Below are 19,432 nucleotides of genomic sequence, written 5' to 3'. Positions count from 1 at the left end.
GGGGAGATCCTCTCTCAGTTTGTCCTCAAGAGGATACACTGGGGCAAAACGAATGCAACCGGCGATTCCCATTGTAACAGTGGAAAGTGTTCCCTTGCACGGGGGGAGAACAGGTATGTATTACACAATACCAGCAGTGCCAACCCATAATTACAGGAGCGAGACAATTTCTGGGGTTAAGGCCAAGAGAACAGGCAAACTATGTCATAGCTATAGGTACAGCGAGGCAGTGCATAGGTCACATTGAACAGGAAGGGGAGAAGGAATGCATGTGCAATTCTGTAATGAAAGAGAAAAATGGGAAACGCGTCATTGCCAGAAAAAGTACACTGACCCCGAGACGTACGCATCCAGGTACAGTATATGTACAGTGAGGCTCTAAATCATCTTGTGTAGTTGGCAGGTCAGCAGGAAATGGTAAGAACTTATTCAGGATGTCTGTAAGGGGCACTCTAGAAGGGGGGTGGGTTTTTGCAGATTCCTTTCTACTGCTGTTCCTGCACGTATGACAGTTTCAGACTGTAAAAGCATGGGGATCTACTGTATACCCTTCAGGGAACCTGCTCCACAGTAGAGGTGGGGCACAGAAAAAGACAGATGTCTGACTGAAGCCAGAATTATGTGATTATGGGACTCAGAAGAGATAAGATGGGTTGCTCTCCATGTACACATCAGCCGATACCAGAAGAGGCACTCCACAGCTAGTAAAGAAGTTTAAAGGTGATACGCATAAGCATTATGATGTCTGGTTTCTTTGTGGGTGTTTAATGAAGCAGGCCGGGGTCTTTCCCTGCCCCCCACACTGACTCTCAAACTCACACAGCTACACAGCAACTGCTAAGAGCTAAATTTCCAAGCGCTGCATGGGCCTGATTTGGATTGGGACCACAGTGCCGGGGGAAGAGGGGATCCAGTATTTCCAGGCATGCCGTTTTTTGCAACCACAAAGAGCCTCAGAGGGGGTGTCACTGGCCCTATTCGGGGAAGGTCTTCATGTGCAAATTGTTGTCTCTTTTGAGGTTGGGTGATAGCAACTCCAGGCTAAACAGCTAGTGCGTGGCTGACCATAATGGGTCCTTGCTGCCAAGATTACCACCTGTACTAACCAAGGGTTGACTTCGTTGTCTGAATGATGCCAAGAAAGCAGTCTTGTTGAGCCCTTCATTGATTGGGCAGAATGTCTTCCAAAAAAGTTCCAAAGTGTAGAGCTTGGGTGCCCTGAATGATTCTTTGGCGTTCTTCAGTGGTGTTTTTGCTGCCAGTACCCCCAGGCCATGCCTCACTGCTGCTGTCACTGCCCGCCCACCCACCCCCATGGCTGGATGAGATAACTCTTCGCAAACCCCAACTCTCTTCGAAGTAGGTGGAGTATAAACGAAGTAAACAATGAATAGACAACTAAAAAATCATGGCTGACGTCCTGTAGGAAGGTCTCTCTCAGGAGTTTAGAAACTGCCCTCTGCAGTTTTGCCTTGCTGCTTTTTCAAGTGGTCTGAGAGAAAAAAATGGCCTAAAGGAGACTCTGAGGCAGGGGCTAGAGGTGGGCAGTAGACTGTCATCCTTCCAACACACACACAAATTTGCTACCCACAGCACTCTGTTTCAAGGTTGTTTCCTTACAAAACTGGCCCCCGTCATTGGTTATCTTCCCCGCACTCTCTGCTCCCTCCTACAAATGACCTGCTTCCTGAGGCCACAATCCTGTTTCCCACTCGCCCATCCAAACTGTGCAACAAACCAAAATGAGAGGATCTGTGAAAAGTAGGGAACACGAGTGGCATTCTACAGAGTGATGCAGATCCAACTGTGCAGCTATTCAGGCCGTCCCGATGCGCATGTTCAAGGGCAATACCAGTTATCAGGGACGTCCTGGCTATTGTCTCTGCAGACTCCAGCAATGGAGGTGGAGCACGCACGAAGGAGGAAGACAGTCAAGGTTACTCAAAAGAAGTTTTAATAAATTTGTATCTCCTATAAAAGCTTTTAATCTTTGTACAGAAAGAAAAGTCTATATACAGTACATTTTTAGCCGCTTGTTTTGATAATATAAAACGGGATCTGTAGAATGTCGATTGTATTCTGCGTCACAAACAAGAAGGTCTCTACATATTATAAAAAGGGTAGGCAGGCCCATAGATTAAAAGTGCGGGTATGGAAAAAAACAACATGGCTGACAGGAAATGGTTTTGGACCATGACTACGGCAACCAGAACCCTGGTCAAAGAACTGCATAGTGACACCTGGAGGTGAGATGGGAAACAACCACCTCACCAATGAAAATAATTAGGAAACAACATGTCCGCCATTCAGTGCCCAGGCGAGCATCCTTGTTTTACTGGATTGAAGCATGGGAATGTGATCAACGGCCATAAAGACCTCCAAAGATACCAGGCTGAAAAAAACCCAATCACTTGGAGTAAGGAAGTGGGCCCTGAAACTCAAAAATGGTGGACAGGAATGGCCCCTCAAGAAAACGAGGGACGGCCAGGGTTAAACATAAGGTAATGAAACTGATCCATCGGGAAAAAACCCCATAGCAACAGAAAGCGGTTTAGTGCAAATAATCAAGAATCAAGAACAAAAACTCCAGTGATGCAATTGGGTAACATGCTTAAGCCTCTTCCACAGCTTAGCATGTTGCAGCCACAGCCAAGTGAAGAAGAGCTCCTATATAGTCCTTACTGCACAGTTAAGCCTAGAGTTAACCACCTCATTACAATAACTCAAGTCAGGAAATCAGAGCAACGCTGGGCTTACTGTGGGGTTGGCAACTAGAGCTGAATCACCTGCTAAACTTTAGAAGAGACTCCCCTCTTTGGTTCCATCATTTGCGTTGGTCCAGGGAACGGCAAAGACCCCCCTGCAAATAATGGTGTTTACTATAAGGTTGGACAGACCAGAAGAAAAATAAGCAGGGGAGAACACTTGTGCAGAGATGACCTAACAAACGCAGGCTGGTCTTCACATAAAACAAAATGAGGTGGCAAAACCATGACACATTCAAATGGACTGTGCCATTTCCAACTGCAATGGGAGATAGTTTTTTTTTTAATACTGCCCATATGTTAAAAACACCCTACACAGAAACATTAACACAGCAGATAGCTTGGGGGTGGAAACTCTCCAGTGTGCTGGTTTGTGGTTTACTTGCAGGAAGTTTTCACATGGGGGGACATTAAAAAAAAATTGCGTACTCATTTACAGTCCAAATGGGCACAATACTACCTCGGGGCCTCAGTTTGGCTGTACGTGCCGACCGAGCCTGTGTAACTTCAATCAGCCAGTAGCTGGCAAAAAATGTGCAAAATATGCCAGAGATTCAATAACCTTGGTTGAACAGGTGAGGCCATGACGACCCAACGACCAATGGGAAATTGGATCCTTGTGGAGAAAGGGTTTGGAAGACGAGATGGGTAAGAGTTAAGCCTCTGAAGGGAGCGGGGGTGGGGTTTGCCATTGGGAGGGAAGTGAGGTAACTAATGCTGAGGGGGGAAATTGCAAACGTTAGCCATAGCAGGCTTTTTTTAAAAAAAAGGTTAGACCAATGGCAAGAGCAAAATGTTAATTATGGCTGCCACAGTCAATATGCAGCTCTAAAAAGCATAGCCAATAAATTAAGGGGTTCCTGTTGGCTGCATTCTGAGTTTTATAAAGAAAGCAAATAGGACTGCCATTGAGCAGAACAAAATGAGGCTAGAGTTGCCCAGACTTCAAATGCAAGGCCCTCAAAGTCTTCGACATGAACTGCAATGGCAGGTGGAGGAAGAGAGACATTCATTTGTTACCTGATAAAGAGTGCTGGATCTAAAATCCAGTCATGGTGGACAGGAAGTGGGTATAGCAAGAAATGACGTGGACCGGTTCTGTAAGTGGATGAGCTCTGGGGGGACATCGTCCTCCAGGACTATTTGTGCACATCCGCCTTGGGTTTCTTGTTCTTCTTGTTGAGGATCTTCATGAGGGACTTTGACATGTAATATGGCTTCTCCAGGGAGCCATCGTTCCGCTCCAGGTCTTCCACTACAGGGAGAAAAAACAGGTTGCTTTCCTTTAGCTGTGGTTCAACTGTACATTGCACTGATGGGCTTTGTGCCTGCACAGAGCAATCTTTTGGAAACTGCTAGAGCCATGATTTGGGTGTGGAAATCTCCTCCCCTCAGAAGCACAACTTTGAACTGTGTATGCTGAGAGGAGGAGTTGCCTCCAAAGCATACGAGTACACCACAGCAGCTTAAAGGCACCTCTGAAAGAGCTACTGCAGGTGTGTGCTCATGAAGCAGAGCAGGTATTGTACCTGGAAGAGGGATGGGAATGGAGAAGCCAGGCGGCTTGCCAGGCATTCTAGAGTCAACTTGATGAAACGGGAGCCTTGGATCCAAGGCAAAATGAGGCTGCCAGTCTCTACTGTGTTGAGACTCTTGGGAAAGCCGAGCATGGCCATAATGATGCACCAAGTACCACTCTCTAGAGAAGTGGAGGTCTTCCCAGTAATAACAGGATGGAGAAGGGGAAATTGCATGAAATGGCAGGGACTGTAGCAGAAGGAAGCTTCCCTTTACAGGAACTGTACCACTTGAAGGAGGGAGTTTTCACAAGGGCTTCAGGCACCAAGAACCCCATAGGAGAGGAGAAGAAACCACCCAAAATGGGGAAAAGTGAAAAGATCTATTTACAAATGACACCAGAAACTCACTCACCCGCCCACTCAATCTCCACTGCCTATACAGTATGAGAGAGGCCTCTTTAGAGAGAAATAAGCCCTATTAAGAATTTCCTGTCAGGCCCAACTTTATAACAGAAATGAGGACCAAGAGGGCTCCAAAATGGCTGGCCAGTGCTTGGATGGGAGACCTCCTGAGATCTTTGTGTTTATGCTGCCTTGAGTTCAGCAATAGAAGAAAGGTGAGATATAAATGCAACACACATCAGTGGAAGTGAAGAAAATACTCACAGAAACAGAGGAATAGCGTGTCGACACACATGTTGTAGACGCCAAAGAATCCTTGGGCGATGAGGTAGGCACCGACCACTACAGTCTGAAATAGAGAAAGGCCAAAAAAAAGGAATGATCACTAATTAAAATATTTATATCTCACCTTTTCTCATGGCTCAAGGTGGCTTACAAATTATAATTAAAATGTCACAAAATATCACAATTTAATACATCAAAATAAAAACCTCTATCTATACCGCTCATGTCCTCTACTGTTAGGCTCCCCATGGCAGTCAAGTATTCACCCCTTATCTATGATGAGCAGTTTTCTCTCAGCAACTTTGTTGTAAAACAACATTTTGGTCATATTTTAGTCCATGAGAAACATCTTGTATCTTAGCTGCCATATTGGATCGGGCACAATCATCCTTCCCACCATAGCGCCACTGTGAAAAAGATGCAATGAGGAAAGCCAAGAAAAACAGTAATAGGGACTCAAAGAATGATCACTGGTGACATACCAGAATGGGCAGCCAATAGTAATTGAGTTGAAGAGAATTGATCTGAAACGCCTCAATTGGGATTCGTCCCGTGAACAAGAAGAATGATAGAACTCCAACTCCGCCGACCACCAAGAGCGTCCCAAAAAACAGCATCAGGTCAGTTATTTTATCCAGGACTACAACCCTGCAGGGAGACAGAGGGCAGGACTGAACCAAAGGCAGCTTCGTTCCACCCAGTCCCACCTGACCCTTGTTTTCATTTTTGAAGAGTAGCTTTGCCCCCTGCTGCCCCCCAACCCAACAAGCTGGGTTACCTGACCACGTTCCGCATCAGGAGCATGAAGGCGTTTTTAGCTGAGGTGCAGAAGTTCTTTCCATAAATAGCAATCTGAAGCAAGGAAAGATTTCAAGAGATGAAAACAAAAAGTGAAATCTTTTAAGAGTATTTGAGACTGTTCCCTTCCCCCTAGGGCTGCCAACTCCAGGTTGGGAAATTCCCAGACACTTGGCGGGGGGAGCCTCAAACAGAGTACAATGCCATAGAATCTACCCTCCAAAGCAGCCATTTTCTCCAGGGAAGCTGATCTCTGGAGATCAACTGTATTCCAGGAGATCTCCAGGCTCAACCTGAAGGGTGGTAATTCTATTCCGACCTTTAAAAAGATTTTTCCCCATGTGTTTGTTTCCTCGGTTGATATGGTTTTATATTACACAGTTCCAGATTTCTGACTCATCTAGTCCAGACACTGGAGTGGATCCAGACTAAACCAACAATTTCCTTCCCTTCCTCAGGGTCCCTTAAGCCCCAGGAGCAGCATTTTGTGCAGATCAGAGGGCTGCAGTGGAAGGGGGAAGGCAATGAAAAATTTAGTCTGGATCCAGCTTTGAAGCCAACAATATCCCTCCCGAGCTCGGTTCAGACAAAACATGAAACCACAGTTCAGTTACACGAACTGTATGTCAAACTGAATCTGAACCCATGACTTGATGATGGTCTATTAACAACGGCTTTGCCCGTAGCTGTGCATGATGTACAAATGTGGACCTGGCTGAATCCTGCCTCGTTCCCAGTGCCTCCCTGTCATACACCCTCGCTACAAAGATGCCTTGCTAGAGTGACGCCGATGAAACAACACTTTTGTCATTACAAAAAACGGTCTGTAAGCCAAGTCCTGTTTTCGCAGGCCAACCATAGTTCAAGTAAGCCACAGTTTCATCGTATGACTGAACCAAACCTGAGTGTGAGATAAGCCTTTCCAGACAATAGATATGGGAAGAACTGGGACTGTGGCACAAAAACAAATATTAACTTGACTGCTGGCCTGTGCTATGTATTTTTTTAAAAGTATTGTGGCATGATGTTATGTTGGTTTTATCTGACCACTATAAGACATTGAGGCTCACAGCTGACTAAAGCTGGGCTGTTTCCAGACGGCTTACCTGCCCCCGGAACGTCGCGCGAGTTTTGCGTGACGTTGCGCAAAGCTCACGGGAGAAAACGTGATATTTCGCGTTTTCCCCGCAACGTGGCGCAACGTTCCGGGGGCAGGTAAGCTGTCTGGAAACGGCCCTGCTTCTGCTTCTGACTAAAGTTTTTCTCTGACTTGGCTTTCTTACCACAGCAGTGTTTTCAGGAGCATCCGCATGATGTCTTCTTTTGTTTGTCTTGCTTTGTTACAGTCTTTTTAAAACTAGCATTATAAAGTTATAACAATCTATTTCCATGACCAACTAGCTACCCCCTTTCTTAAAAAGTAAGATTCTGGACCTTTTTATTGTGGAGCTATAAAGGGTGCAGCTTGGGGCTAAACCATAGTTAGAATCCTATGAACATTAGACTGAGTGCTAATGACTCATCCAAGACCTTCCTAGGGAGGTTCATAGCTGAATAGGGACCTGAATTTGGGGTTACAATACCCAGTCATACCAACCTACCTCTGGTGCCCCCTGCACCATGCTGGCTTCCAAGCCTCTGGAGCACAACTCTCCCCACCCTTTCTTCCTCCCACACATCATGTGTGTGCCACGTCTGTTTTTGGCACAACCAGCCCTAGGGGCCTCGATTCTCTCTTTGGCCCAGGAGTACGGCTTACCATTATGTAGGCATTTCTGTTGAGGAACTTGAGGAACTTCTCCAGACACCAGAAGCAGCACTTGAGACAACAAAGAATACACCGGGCAACTGGATTCTCGAGGTCTATGAACACCACAGTCTAGTTAGGTTCACAGATCGCATTGCATTGGTTACTGCAGCTCAACATCTGCCCACTGCATTAGGTTGGGACAGTGCTGGTTTTACTTTATCAGGACAGGCAAAAGAAAATACTTCTTCATGCAACACATCATAAACTTGCGGAACTGCTTGTGCCAAGATGTGACAATGGCCATAGGACTCAGACAGCTTTAAAGGGGAGTTAAACAAGGTCATGGAAGTGTGGAAGATCCAGGGCTTTTTTTCAGCAGGAGGAACATGGTTCCAGCACCTCTTGAAAATGGTCACATGGCTGGTGGCCCCGCCCCCTGATCTCCAGACAGAGGGGAGTTTCGATTGCCCTCCACGCCATGGAGATCAGGGGGCGGGGCCACCAGCCATGTGACCATTTTCTCCGAGGGCAACCCACTGAGTTCCACCACCTCCTTTCCTAGAAAAAAAGCCCTGGGAAGAGCTATGTTCAAAATTCTGTTAACACCCGTTTGTTTAGTTTTAGACCCTGTCTTTCTTCTTCTTAGATCACTAAATTGGTGGTAGTATTGGTGTGCAATGGCCGGAGAAGGCTGTAGCCACCTTGGCCTGGTTCTGGGCTTCCAGGAAACAATCTAGAAGGCCACGGCGAGAAACGGAACGCTGGATTAGATGAACCTTCAGTCTGATGCAGCAAGGCCCTTCTTATCTTTTTATGGGAGCTTATTTTGACGTTCATGGTTTTAATATATATATAAGGAGTGGAAGCTACCTCAAGCAGTGGAGGGGAGAAGCAGAAATGATAAAATGGACACCTACATCCTGCCTCTAAGCAGCTCCTGATGCTTTAAGGATCTGGCCCCCACAGCTCAAGTCAGTGATGGACTATACTCCCCCCGCCCCACAAATATTACATGTATATGTCTCTCCTCCCCAGTTAAACACTACGAGAGCAGGAACGAATATTACAGCTATTGACAAAGCGATAAAGGATATTAGGCCTAGCTCTGGGATATTTATTTATCACAGTGGTTACTTTTACCCTGACCTACTCTTGACTTGCCTTTCAACTTGTGGTCCAGATATTCTAGCATTATACGGATGACCTGGACGATGGTGAGGATGAGGGCGCCAAAAGCGAGAGAACCAGTGTGGTAGCTGTGGAGAGAAAAGACCCTCTTAGATGGAGACCCCCTCCTCAAAATGTCATGGCGTTTGAAGCCGCTCTTCCAGATCGGTAGATAGACTTTGCCCTCCCTCCCTCTATTCCATCTTCGGTCTAGCTTCCTAGGACTCTGTGCGTGTGTAACCATTTACCCTGTGTGTACGTGCATGCATTTGCCTCTTTCAATAAAATATTGCTCTTTGAAATTCATGCCCTGACCTAGTTTGCTATTTTGGGAAGGGACCCCGTAGACATTGATGGAAAAGATCCCGTAGTTACCGGCCTCTTGCATAGCCGTCTTCCTTGCTTGCTAATTCCCCCCACGATTCTCTTACTCGCAAGGAGACCAATTCAGGTAACATTGAGACTGTATGAGATTTTTTAAAATCCAAATAATCACTTTCTTTTGTTTGCTACAACAGTAACTGTTAGGCAGCAGGATTCAAGCCCAGTAGCACTGTGGAGAAATGCTTTTATTTGTAGAGGTGGATTGTATCAAAACCTTCACGCCCAGTTTAAAAAGCGTCTCTTTGCTGAGAACAGGTAGGAGGGGGAGGGAAGGCCAGATGCTTTCTAAGCCACACCCAGTTTGAGCTTTAGTCAGGCAGATGCCACCCAAAGGCTTTCTGCTAGAAACTTACCCTCCCAGGGGTATGGTGGGGGCAGAGACTAAAATGCCAGAAAGGATTCTTCCTGGAACCTCCAGGGAAAGCCTCTCTGAACTGCACTTTTGACTGCCCAGGGGGTGGGCAAAGGGAGAGAATAAAATCTCCTGGCACAGGTAGGAGGGTCTCTTTGGCTGACTTCAGCTGGAAGCTGAAGGAGCTGTGAGCTGGTCCATTGCAGGCGGCAGCCATTGACCGTGTAGAGGTTGGAGGCCTGAACCATGATGAAAGCAGGGCCGGTGCGCCCATTGAGGCCAGGTAGGCGGTGGCCTCAGGGCGCAAGGGCACCGGAGAGGTGCCGGAAGGGGTGTCGGGGGTGGAAGCATGCACCGCAGAGCTGGCATGGCTGGCCTGCAGCTGCTGCAGCCTGCCAGCCCCATGTCGCTACCGCTGCAGCAACCATGAGCCGCTGCCGGGGCGGCGTGCAGAGTGCGGAGCAGCCTCCACCCACCACCCCAGCCATCTGCTGGTGAATGCCCCCGGCTTGTGCTGCATGATGATGTCATCACACAGTCTGTGGTGTGCGTGCACTGCACGTGTGCACGGGCAGGGGGTTGCTGCAGGCTCCAGAAACCCTGGCACCGGCAGTGGATGAAAGTATGAGGACTTCTCAGTAAACCGGAATTTTTTAAGCTAGAGAGTCTGCCTAAACAGGAAACCTAAGTTAAGCATGTACAAAGGGATAGAGGAATTGCATTTTTGCCCATTTATTTTTGACTTCTCTTGTTTGCTTTGGCGCTATGCTCAAAAGTGTGCATGTGAACTTCCCCCCCTCTTTTCTTTAATAAACACTTTTAAAACTCTTAAATGCTGGTAGCTGTTCTCTGTCCCCCACAAAGTCCCAGTGCACAACCCCACTACCTAAAACAGGTGCCACGGGAAGGGGGTGGTCTGTTGACACCCCCCTCCTCCCAGTGGTGCACAAGGGCAGAAAACAGCCCTTTGTGGTAACCAGGTGCTGGGCAGCAGGAGATCGGGCACAAGGCAGGGCTCAGAGTGGCAAATCTGCACAAGGCGGTGGTGAGCCTTAGTCCTCCCCATGGGCGATTCCCACTAAGACCAAGTAGTGGCAGCAGACACAAGAGAGAAGGAGCGAAAGCCCCTCTGAGGGTTGGGGGGCACCAGGCGGGTGGCACATGCCAGGCAGAGCCTTGGAATGCCGCTGGTTACCCCTAGACATCCTGGAGAGCAAGAAGAGGCAGTGCTTATGGGTCAGTCAGGCTGTTCCGCCCTCAAGCACCTCAAAGACAAACAAGATTTTTCAGGGTATAAACTTTTGAGAGGCAACGCTCCCTTTGTCAGAAAGCTTTGACTTATATCCTGGAAAAGTCCAGTGTTACTGGACTCAAATCTTGCTGTTCTACTGCAGACCAACATGGCAACCCACCTGAAAACAACTGTTACTTCTCTTGCCTGCTTTTGGTGCTGTGTGTCTATATGTTTTTACTGAATATTTTATATATTATTTTTGAATGCTGTTCAATGTTTTGATGTACGCTGCCTTAAGGGACCCTATTTGGGGTGGAGAGGTGGCATAGAAATGTTTTAAATAATAAATTGTTCTCAGTTTTTGTCTTCCCCTACACCTCTCAGAAGACAAAATCTAAGATGCATGTGCTAGGGCAGCAAAGAGTGCAGAAGTTTGCAGATCTCTCTCTCATTCTGAAATATTGGGTATACACCCCTAATGTTTGCAGCGGACCGCTCTCTTAGAGGAGCAACAGTGGCCATAAGCAAGCTGAGCCAGGTGGCCCCTGCAGTGGTGGCACTCAGCTTGGACCTGGGCTGTGGAAATGATGATGGAGGAGTGGAGGGTTGCGCTAGTCCCATCACTGCGGTCCGAGCTGACCACTTGAATTAGCTGTTTAATGTCCCCGTCCACTCCAGTCCAGATACAATGGATTAGGCGGCTCTGAAAGATATTGTAGCAGATTGCAGAACTAGTCAGATCACTGTTGTTTCTAGCTCCATGGTGTTTACTTGGCAGCAGCTCTCCAAGGTCAAGGAAGGTCTCTTTCCAGCATCTTTGATTCAAGGTGCTAACTGGCGGCGCCAGGAATTGCCCCTGGGGCTTTCTGCGTGCAAAGCACACGCTCTCCTACTGAGCTACAGGCCCTCCCAGAAACCTGAAGAAATGTAGCACCCTCACATAAAACACCCAATCAGCATACCGTAATGTCCGGATGAAAGAGCTCGTCACGGCACAGGCTGGGATGTCTTGGGGCTTGTTGAAGGCCCAGTAGTAAGAGGCGAAGGCACCAGCTAATACGCACTGCCCCAGAGCAAGGACAAAGTTGATGCACCAGAGGAAGCCAAAGACATTGTAAACTTGCAGGTTGAAGATGTTGCGCTGGAACAAGCCTTCGTCCTTATACTTGTAGAAGATGCAGCTCACAGGGCACGGGGAGTAGGAAGAGGCATTGAAGGTCTAACGGGATGAAAGGAAGGAACATGTCAAGCCAAGAGGCCCGAGTCATGTCCAGTACAAGAGGGAATCCCCTTTAGGTACTGACATAAGCACTGGGGTGGGAGATCACGGATGGAGTTTGGCAAGAAAAGCCTTATATTTAGTCCCCTGCTTAGCTGTGGAGTTTACTGGATGACCACTGACTTACTCTCACAGGGCTGTTGCAGAAATAAAAAATATGTTCCTGGAGGAGGGCTGGGAGATAAATAATTTTTTAAGAACGAGTGGTGGAGAAAGTCCTTCCACCCAAGAATCTACCCCAATATTTCAGCCATTGTGACTGCACTCTGTATGACCTTGAAACGCAGCTGGCAGGAAGGAAGGGGCCGGGGATGAGCCATCCAGATCCAACCGAAGGGTTCTCGGGTGTGTACATATCTATTTATTTTAAACATTCCTGTGCCACCTTTCCATCCAATTCAGCACCCGAAGGCAGCAAACATTAAAACATTTCAAACATTAATGCAATCCATAGAGAGAAGGGCTTTCATTGTACAGGTCTCTATCAAAGCAGGTGAGGAATGTATTTCAGCAGTAGGAAGCTTTGGCCAAGTTATATTTTTCTGCCTTCATTCATATTTATCCTTGGAACAACCCAATGTAATACAACACTAGCTTTTTCATTTGATACACAGGAAAATCTTTTTGCCCGATTAAAAATTAATAATAAAACTTAATAATATACTTAATTATATTTAATTACTTAATTATAATACTTTGTAATCTGCCTTGAGTCTCAGTAAGAAAGGCAAACTATAAATACTATAAATAATGTAAATACATTTCATACATTAAATATATTTAAAACACGTATATAAAATACTGAAAATAATTAAATAAAACAGAATATAAACACATGCAAATAGGGAGGAAGGCTAGTAAGTGTTAGTGAGGGAATGTCAAACAAAACAAAAAAGTTTTAACCTGTTGGTAGAAGACAATGATAAGGAGCGAAGGACACAGATGAACCTTCCCGGGGAGGGAGTTGAATGCTTGAAACAGAATATGTGCATTCTTTGTATTTATTAATTATTTATTATTATATTTTGAACGCTCTGCGCCTGATCTCTGGAAATACACCCCATCTATTGTGGAGTGTGAAAGGACTTCTGTCTTTTCTAGGCTCTCCTGATTAAAACTGTTAACTGGGCAGGGCTTTTTTTCTGGGAAAAGAGGTGGTGGAACTCAGGACTGCACAATGACGTCACTTTGGGTCAGCTGAAACAAGAGGGGAGTTTTTTAAAGTTTAAATTGCCCTTCGCGAAAATGGTCACATGGCCAGTGGCACCACCCCCTGATCTCCAGACAGAGAGGAGTTTAGATTGCCCTCTGTGCTGCAGCACAGAGGGCAATCTAAACTCCCCTCTGTCTGGAGATCAGGGGGCGGGGGCACCAGCCATGTGACCATTTTCAAGAGGTGCCGGAACTCCGTTCCACCATGTTCCAGCTGAAAAAAAGCCTTGACTCTGGGTTAAACTGTTAACTCTGTTAACAGTTCATTAATTTGTTAACTGTTAATTAATTAACTGTTAATTAAAACTGTTAACTCTGGGTTGGTCGCAGCTACCTCTTCAGATCAGTATTGCACATGGGAGGACCGATTCGGTTATATTTTTTTGTTCTCCATCAAACTTCACTTTGCCTTTAATTCAACTCCTCCTTGTTCATTCAACTCTGAGGAGAACCCAGGCATGTGTGGACCAGGTTGCCCAATGCCCATTCAGTGCCCTTCTGCTGCTGTCCTTTGCTTAGGTGCCACCACAATTAGCCAACTGTGACTGCAGAAATCAACCTAAGATAATGGGTCAAGCAGCACCAAGAAACACCTCACCTTGTCCAGAAAAGACTTGGTTTCTGGACTCTGATTAAAACTGTAAACCCAGTGTTAAATGAGCGGAGATTGCAGGACTGTGCACAGTTCCACACAGACACCGAAGTCATTCCTGATCGGTATTCCACGTGGACCGGTCTGGTTAAAGACAGATCCCTTCATTCTTTATAGAGACTGTAGCTTTGGCTTCAGTTTAACTTCTTGTCTTTCATCCTTAAACTTCTGGTATAACAGTTTTCGTTGCAAAGTAGAGACTGGGTGACCTATCTGGTCTTCAACCTTCATTAGTAAAAAATAGAGAAAAGAAAGAGGCCCGTCTCTCATTCTCTCAACAACCTATTCACAAAACCAAAGGGGGACCCCCCCCCCCAAACTCACTGTGGTGGACTGTTTTAGGAAACAGAGGAACCACTGGTAGAGGAAGCAACAACAGAAACATAATGCTGATTCCCAGGGCTTTTTTTCTGGGGAAAGAGATGGTGGAACTCAGTGGGTTGCCCTCGGAGAAAATGGTCACATGGCTGGTGGCCCCGCCCCCTGATCTCCAGACAGAGGGGAGTTTAGATCGCCCTCTGTGCCACATGGCGCGGAGGGCAATCTAAACTCCCCTCTGTCTGGAGATCAGGGGGCGGGGCCACCAGCCATGTGACCATTTTCAAGAGGTTCCGGAACTCGGTTCCACTGCGTTCCTGCTGAAAAAAAGCCCTGCTGATTCCCATGTTGAAGCCACAGCAGCACCCCTCCCTAACATTTCTTTGCCAGTGTGCTATCAAATTTTGGGTATGGTGTGAAGCACATCATGGCCCAGAGTTGAGTCAAGCTAGCTCGAGGGCCCAACACAAAGGATCATGGTAATGTAGCATGCATGGTCTGCTTTGGTCAAAAATACAGTCAATGTTTGAAGAACAGCAGGTGCTCAGAGGCAGAGGACATTGAGTGAAGTGCCTGTTCCAGTTTCAGCAGGTCTCTCTACTGACAGCTGGTCCACTGTAACAAGAAACCTGTTGCTGAGATGAAGCCCTTTATTGGGAACACTTTGTTCTTAATTTTGACGCCTGGGAAGAGCTCTGCAAGGCTCTTTTCTGGGCTTTTTGGTTCTGGAATTCAAAGATCGGAGCTGAGGATGGAGCTCGGTCAGACGCACCCACTTTGATTCTGGGGGGCGGCTCCTCCTCCTGTCAAAAGTGCCCTTCATCAGGGGAAGGCCGCTACAAAACTCAGGGAAACATGGCAGCAAGAGCAGCAGGATGAAAAGGTAATTTATTGGCACTACCATAAAGCAGGATTTTTTTTAAAAAAATGCTGCATTGTGCTAGTTGGCAATGAAGCGCCCTCCTGCTTGGATGTCGGCCTGCCACTGCCACTTTGCCAGCTAGTTTCCCACCATAGTGTGCCTACTGACACTCACCTTTGGGGTCCATTGCTGTGTTTGTGTGCGTTTTGTGCTTGAGGGGAAACTTGTGGATTGATGGATTTTGGGGCTAGGAGGGGGGAAATGGTTGGTAACAAATGTGCAGTTTTTAGTTAGCTGTGAATAAAGCCTTATTCCACCAACTCTCGCAAATAGAACCCTCTGTGTGTGTGTGTGCGCGCACACACGTGCATGCATCCACCCAACAGTTGCCTTAATGCATTTCCCCAAGCATTCTTCAGGGTCCATAAATACCAAACCCTGTTGTTGTTTTGTGAGCTCAAATTTGGTGGGTTGACGATTTGGAGGGAGGACTGTGTCCTGTGGGAATTCGATGCTGTTAAGTGCAAAAACAGCTGCCCCAGAGCTGTTTCCTCAACCCCCCGGAACAGCGTACATGTGCACATGCGCAGCCAACACCCACCTTGCACATGTGTGCCACAGGCCGAAACTCATGATCATGAAAAACCCAAATGGATTAGATCCAAACTGGCACTGGCACACTTGGAACAAACCAATAATGGAATGGAGTTTGTTCTGAAGCCCTGAATCCAAAACCGAAACAGAAGTTTCCTCAGTGCACACCTCTACTGTCTACCAAAACAAGAACTAGACACAGAATCATTGTGTTTCTCCTTCAGTTTCGTTTCCCTTGATTCTCTCCTTCTCATCCTTCTCATAATGTCATCTGCCAAGACATTAGTAGAAACTCACTGTACCTCTTTGTCAAAGACCACTGAATAGAAGGCCCCTAGCAAGCAACAATCCAATGCCTCCTCAATTAACAGTTTCCAGGCTTTACTGAAGGAAAATCACCTGATTTGCCTAGCCCTAAGATGCTGGTTGCAGAGGATCCCTCAAGGTCAAACTACGTAGAGGCACAATGGGAAGCTGAAGGTAGAAATGGGAGCCCCACCCTCCTTGGCTTTCTAAATTGCAGTCACTCACCAGCGGATTGCAGCTCTCATTGGCAGAGATTCCAGAGCAGCCAGGAGTACTCTCATTTATAGGGACAAGGCGGTAGAGGGGACTACCAGAGGTAGCCAGATACCTGAAGGTGGGAAGCAGTCAAGGGAAAAGGTTACAACAAAGAAAAGGACAGAAAAGGAACCCTTTTCGCTCTTCTCCTCCATCATCTTAAACCTGGACAATTTATGGTTTTGGACAGGGAATTGTTGGAAGATGCAGACAGAAGCCAAGATGGAAGATGAGTAAAATAATCACAAGTATTATCAATGCTGACAAAACATCAACACTTGTAACACAAGAATGCCGGTTGTTTCTACCTCAACATCTGAGTACGATACACAACAGCATGTCTTAAGTGTTGATTTGCGTACGTGTCAAAAGAAATCTTAGAAACAGTCATCTATTAAACACCAAACATTATGGAACCTGACCAAGCCAGCTATCAAATACCAAATGACATTACATATGAGACAGCTGGAACTTGACAGTTTTCAAATACTGAAATCAAACATCTGATTTCTTCACATAATCATTCATTGTGTTTCTAGCCTGCCCTTCTCCCAACAGGCCCTCAAGGTGGGTAATGACCTCGCAAAACCCAAAATGGTAACACAGTTCTTCACAGTGAAACATAGCTGGACATCAAGTAGCGACGTAAAATATTCCACGAATATTTACGAACATTCTCCGAACGGAATTATGGAGAGCAAACTCATTTCACCACCTATAAGACAAACCCATTCTCAAATAAGGTAATAGTTCTAACTCTGGCCTAGTCTGGTAAAAGGAGGCAGGAATGAAGTGCTAGAAAAAGCCCTGTGGAACAGAAGGCCCTTGGATGGCCTGGGGCCCAATCCTTGCAGGCCCTGAGGGGGGATTCCAGTTTTTGTGGCCCTTTCCCCCATTTTGTGGTGGCATCAATGGCAGCCAAGGCATAGCAGTGAAGACTAAAGAGTTGGGGATGAGAATAAATATTATATCCTGCGGGTCACTCCTCATCCTCTGGATTTGGAAGTTAGCATGAAGTTGGCACTTATTTTTCTGTCCCAAGGCCCTAGCCTCCACACACACCCGCCCTGTATCCCTGTTTTACATAGGGACCATAGATCCAGAACCAGATGTGTTTCACCCATTTATCCCATGATTCTTTTATACATCTTTGTGTGAGTAATGTGATTTTACCATATTTTTATGAATTTTACAATTTTAATTAGTTTTGATCCCCAGAAAATGATATCTAGACAATAATTATATACATTTTGTTGTCCTTTTAGATTCATTCTGTGCATGGTCAGGAACTTTGTATTAATTAGTTATATTGATGGAGTGCTTTGTATGAAATTAAACGACTGAAGAAGGCCCTTAGGCTGAAATGCATCTGCTTCTATAGATATGGAAATAAATGTACAATAATACTTGTATATGTAGAAATTGTCTATTTAAATATACAAGTATATCGCACTAATATGTTGAACCACACTGTTAATGTTTTAAATCTTTTTTTTAACTTTAGTTTGTTTGGTTAAATTATATACCAGTATTTCTTATTCATTTGTATCATGTTTGTAGTTATATTTATTTTTTCTGTTCCAACCTTTCTGGTTACCCTTCTCTACAAACAGAACCAGGCCTGACTCTCTTTGAAGGGGATCATGCAACTAGCAACAAAGTCTCACGAAGGATACAGGGCAGTCATAGCCCAGTAGGCCACACATATTAGCAGCAGGATGAAGGTCACCAGCGGGTAAAGGAGAGCACTCATCATGTATCCAATGGCTCTGGAAAGGGAGACAAAAGAGAACTCTGGAAATGGAGGCCACATGGTCTCTGGTCTCCTACGGGTTCCACCAACACCGTGAAGCTCTGCCGTACCATGCTTATCTAGAAAATTCTCCATCATCCAAAGTCAAAAGACTCGTTTATTTCTTATTCTTCTCTGTCATCATCATGGCTATGCTAATCTGTATCAACTATGCTCAAGTAATTTTCTGCTGCTGTCTCCCCTCCATTCAATTCAAAGAAGTTGTGGTCTTCCATAAACTAGATTGTTCTGAAACTAGATTTAAATGAAACAATACCTCTTCTGCCCCATTTGCTAATGATGGAGGGGGGGGGGGTCAGTTGCATGATGGACTTGAATGCACTTTAGCACTGTTCATTTAACTCTAAAGCACCTCACTCTTTCCCCCTGTAAGACTACATCTGCAAATGTTGGATTTTGCCTCCACAACATAAAGTACTCACTTTTTTCCAAAGTGTTCCTCTCTGGTTACTTGAAATTTTATCTATCTAAGTCATTCATAGCCAGTTTGGTGTAGTGGTGTAGTGGTTAAGAGCATGGTGTAGTGGTTAAGAGCACGGGACTCTAATCTGGAGAGGCGGGTTTGATTCCCCACTCCTCCACTTGAAGTCAGCTGGGTGACCTTGGGCGAGTCACAGTTCTCTGGAGCTCTCTCAGCCCCACCCACCTCACACGGTGATTGTTGTGGGGTAATAATAGCATACTTTGTAAACCGCTCTGAGTGGGCATTAAGTTGTCCTGAAGGGCGGTATATAAATCGAATGTTATTATTATGTTATTATATTTTTATCCTGCCCTTCCTCAAGGAACTTAGAGTGGTGTTCAAGGTTCTCCTCTCTTCCATTTTCTCTTCACAACACCCTTGTGAAGCAGGTTAGGTTGAGAGGGAGAGAATGAGCAACTTCCCCCAAAGTTACTTGGTGCATTTCATTGCAGAGTGGGGATAAGTACTATGAATTCACCTAGTCTAGTAATCAGACCATGAGACCACACTGGTGTCCATCCCTACCCTAGACTTTTTTCTAGTGCAAGTACTCCTATCCATGATAGCAGGCACCGTTATTTGACCTCCCCATTCAAGATTCATTCCCAGAGATTCGCTCACCGGCTAGCTTCCTTGATGAGTGCAATGGCAATACGGATCCGGTTGCGGAGGAATAAGATGGTAAGCAGCAAGATGCCTTCCACCACACAGAGGATTATCACTGAGGCAGAGAGAAAGGCTCAATTGACCACAAAACAGACACTTAAAAACAAACATAGAGGAAGCCAGTCTCAACAGAAAGCTGCCTCTCAGGGCCAAATGTGCGGGAAAATACAGATTGAGTGGCAACAAGTATGGGGAGGCAGTTCTTAATTAAAAAAAATTATATATATCTCACTCATCTGCCTAAAACATAACAGCATCAAATAAATATAGCAGTTAATTTAAACTAGGCCAGCAAAAAAATAAAACTACAAAATAAATAAAAGAAACAAAGTAAATGACAGCTTTCTCAGGAAAT

General features: G+C 45.8%; 1 protein-coding gene across 1 annotated transcript in view; it reads right to left on the bottom strand.

Moving 5' to 3' along the window:
• Nucleotides 1-1,943: 1,943 nt before the first annotated feature.
• Nucleotides 1,944-19,432, bottom strand: part of SLC44A4 (solute carrier family 44 member 4) — a 48,904-nt gene continuing 31,415 nt past the window's right edge. The window contains exons 12-21 of the mRNA XM_054978433.1: nucleotides 19,033-19,132; nucleotides 17,812-17,904; nucleotides 16,106-16,208; nucleotides 11,620-11,876; nucleotides 8,682-8,776; nucleotides 7,530-7,633; nucleotides 5,751-5,824; nucleotides 5,455-5,620; nucleotides 4,952-5,036; nucleotides 1,944-4,020 (exon numbers count right to left, since the gene is read on the bottom strand). Of these exons, the coding sequence (XP_054834408.1) occupies nucleotides 3,905-4,020; nucleotides 4,952-5,036; nucleotides 5,455-5,620; nucleotides 5,751-5,824; nucleotides 7,530-7,633; nucleotides 8,682-8,776; nucleotides 11,620-11,876; nucleotides 16,106-16,208; nucleotides 17,812-17,904; nucleotides 19,033-19,132 (1,193 nt within the window). The 3' untranslated portion in view covers nucleotides 1,944-3,904. The remainder of the gene's footprint in view (nucleotides 4,021-4,951; nucleotides 5,037-5,454; nucleotides 5,621-5,750; nucleotides 5,825-7,529; nucleotides 7,634-8,681; nucleotides 8,777-11,619; nucleotides 11,877-16,105; nucleotides 16,209-17,811; nucleotides 17,905-19,032; nucleotides 19,133-19,432) is intronic.

The sequence above is a fragment of the Eublepharis macularius genome, chromosome 4 (assembly GCF_028583425.1).
Source record: "Eublepharis macularius isolate TG4126 chromosome 4, MPM_Emac_v1.0, whole genome shotgun sequence".
NCBI classification, from domain to species: Eukaryota; Metazoa; Chordata; class Lepidosauria; order Squamata; family Eublepharidae; genus Eublepharis; species Eublepharis macularius.
Note: the sequence above shows the minus strand (reverse complement) of the source record. Positions and strands in the feature narration are given on the sequence as shown.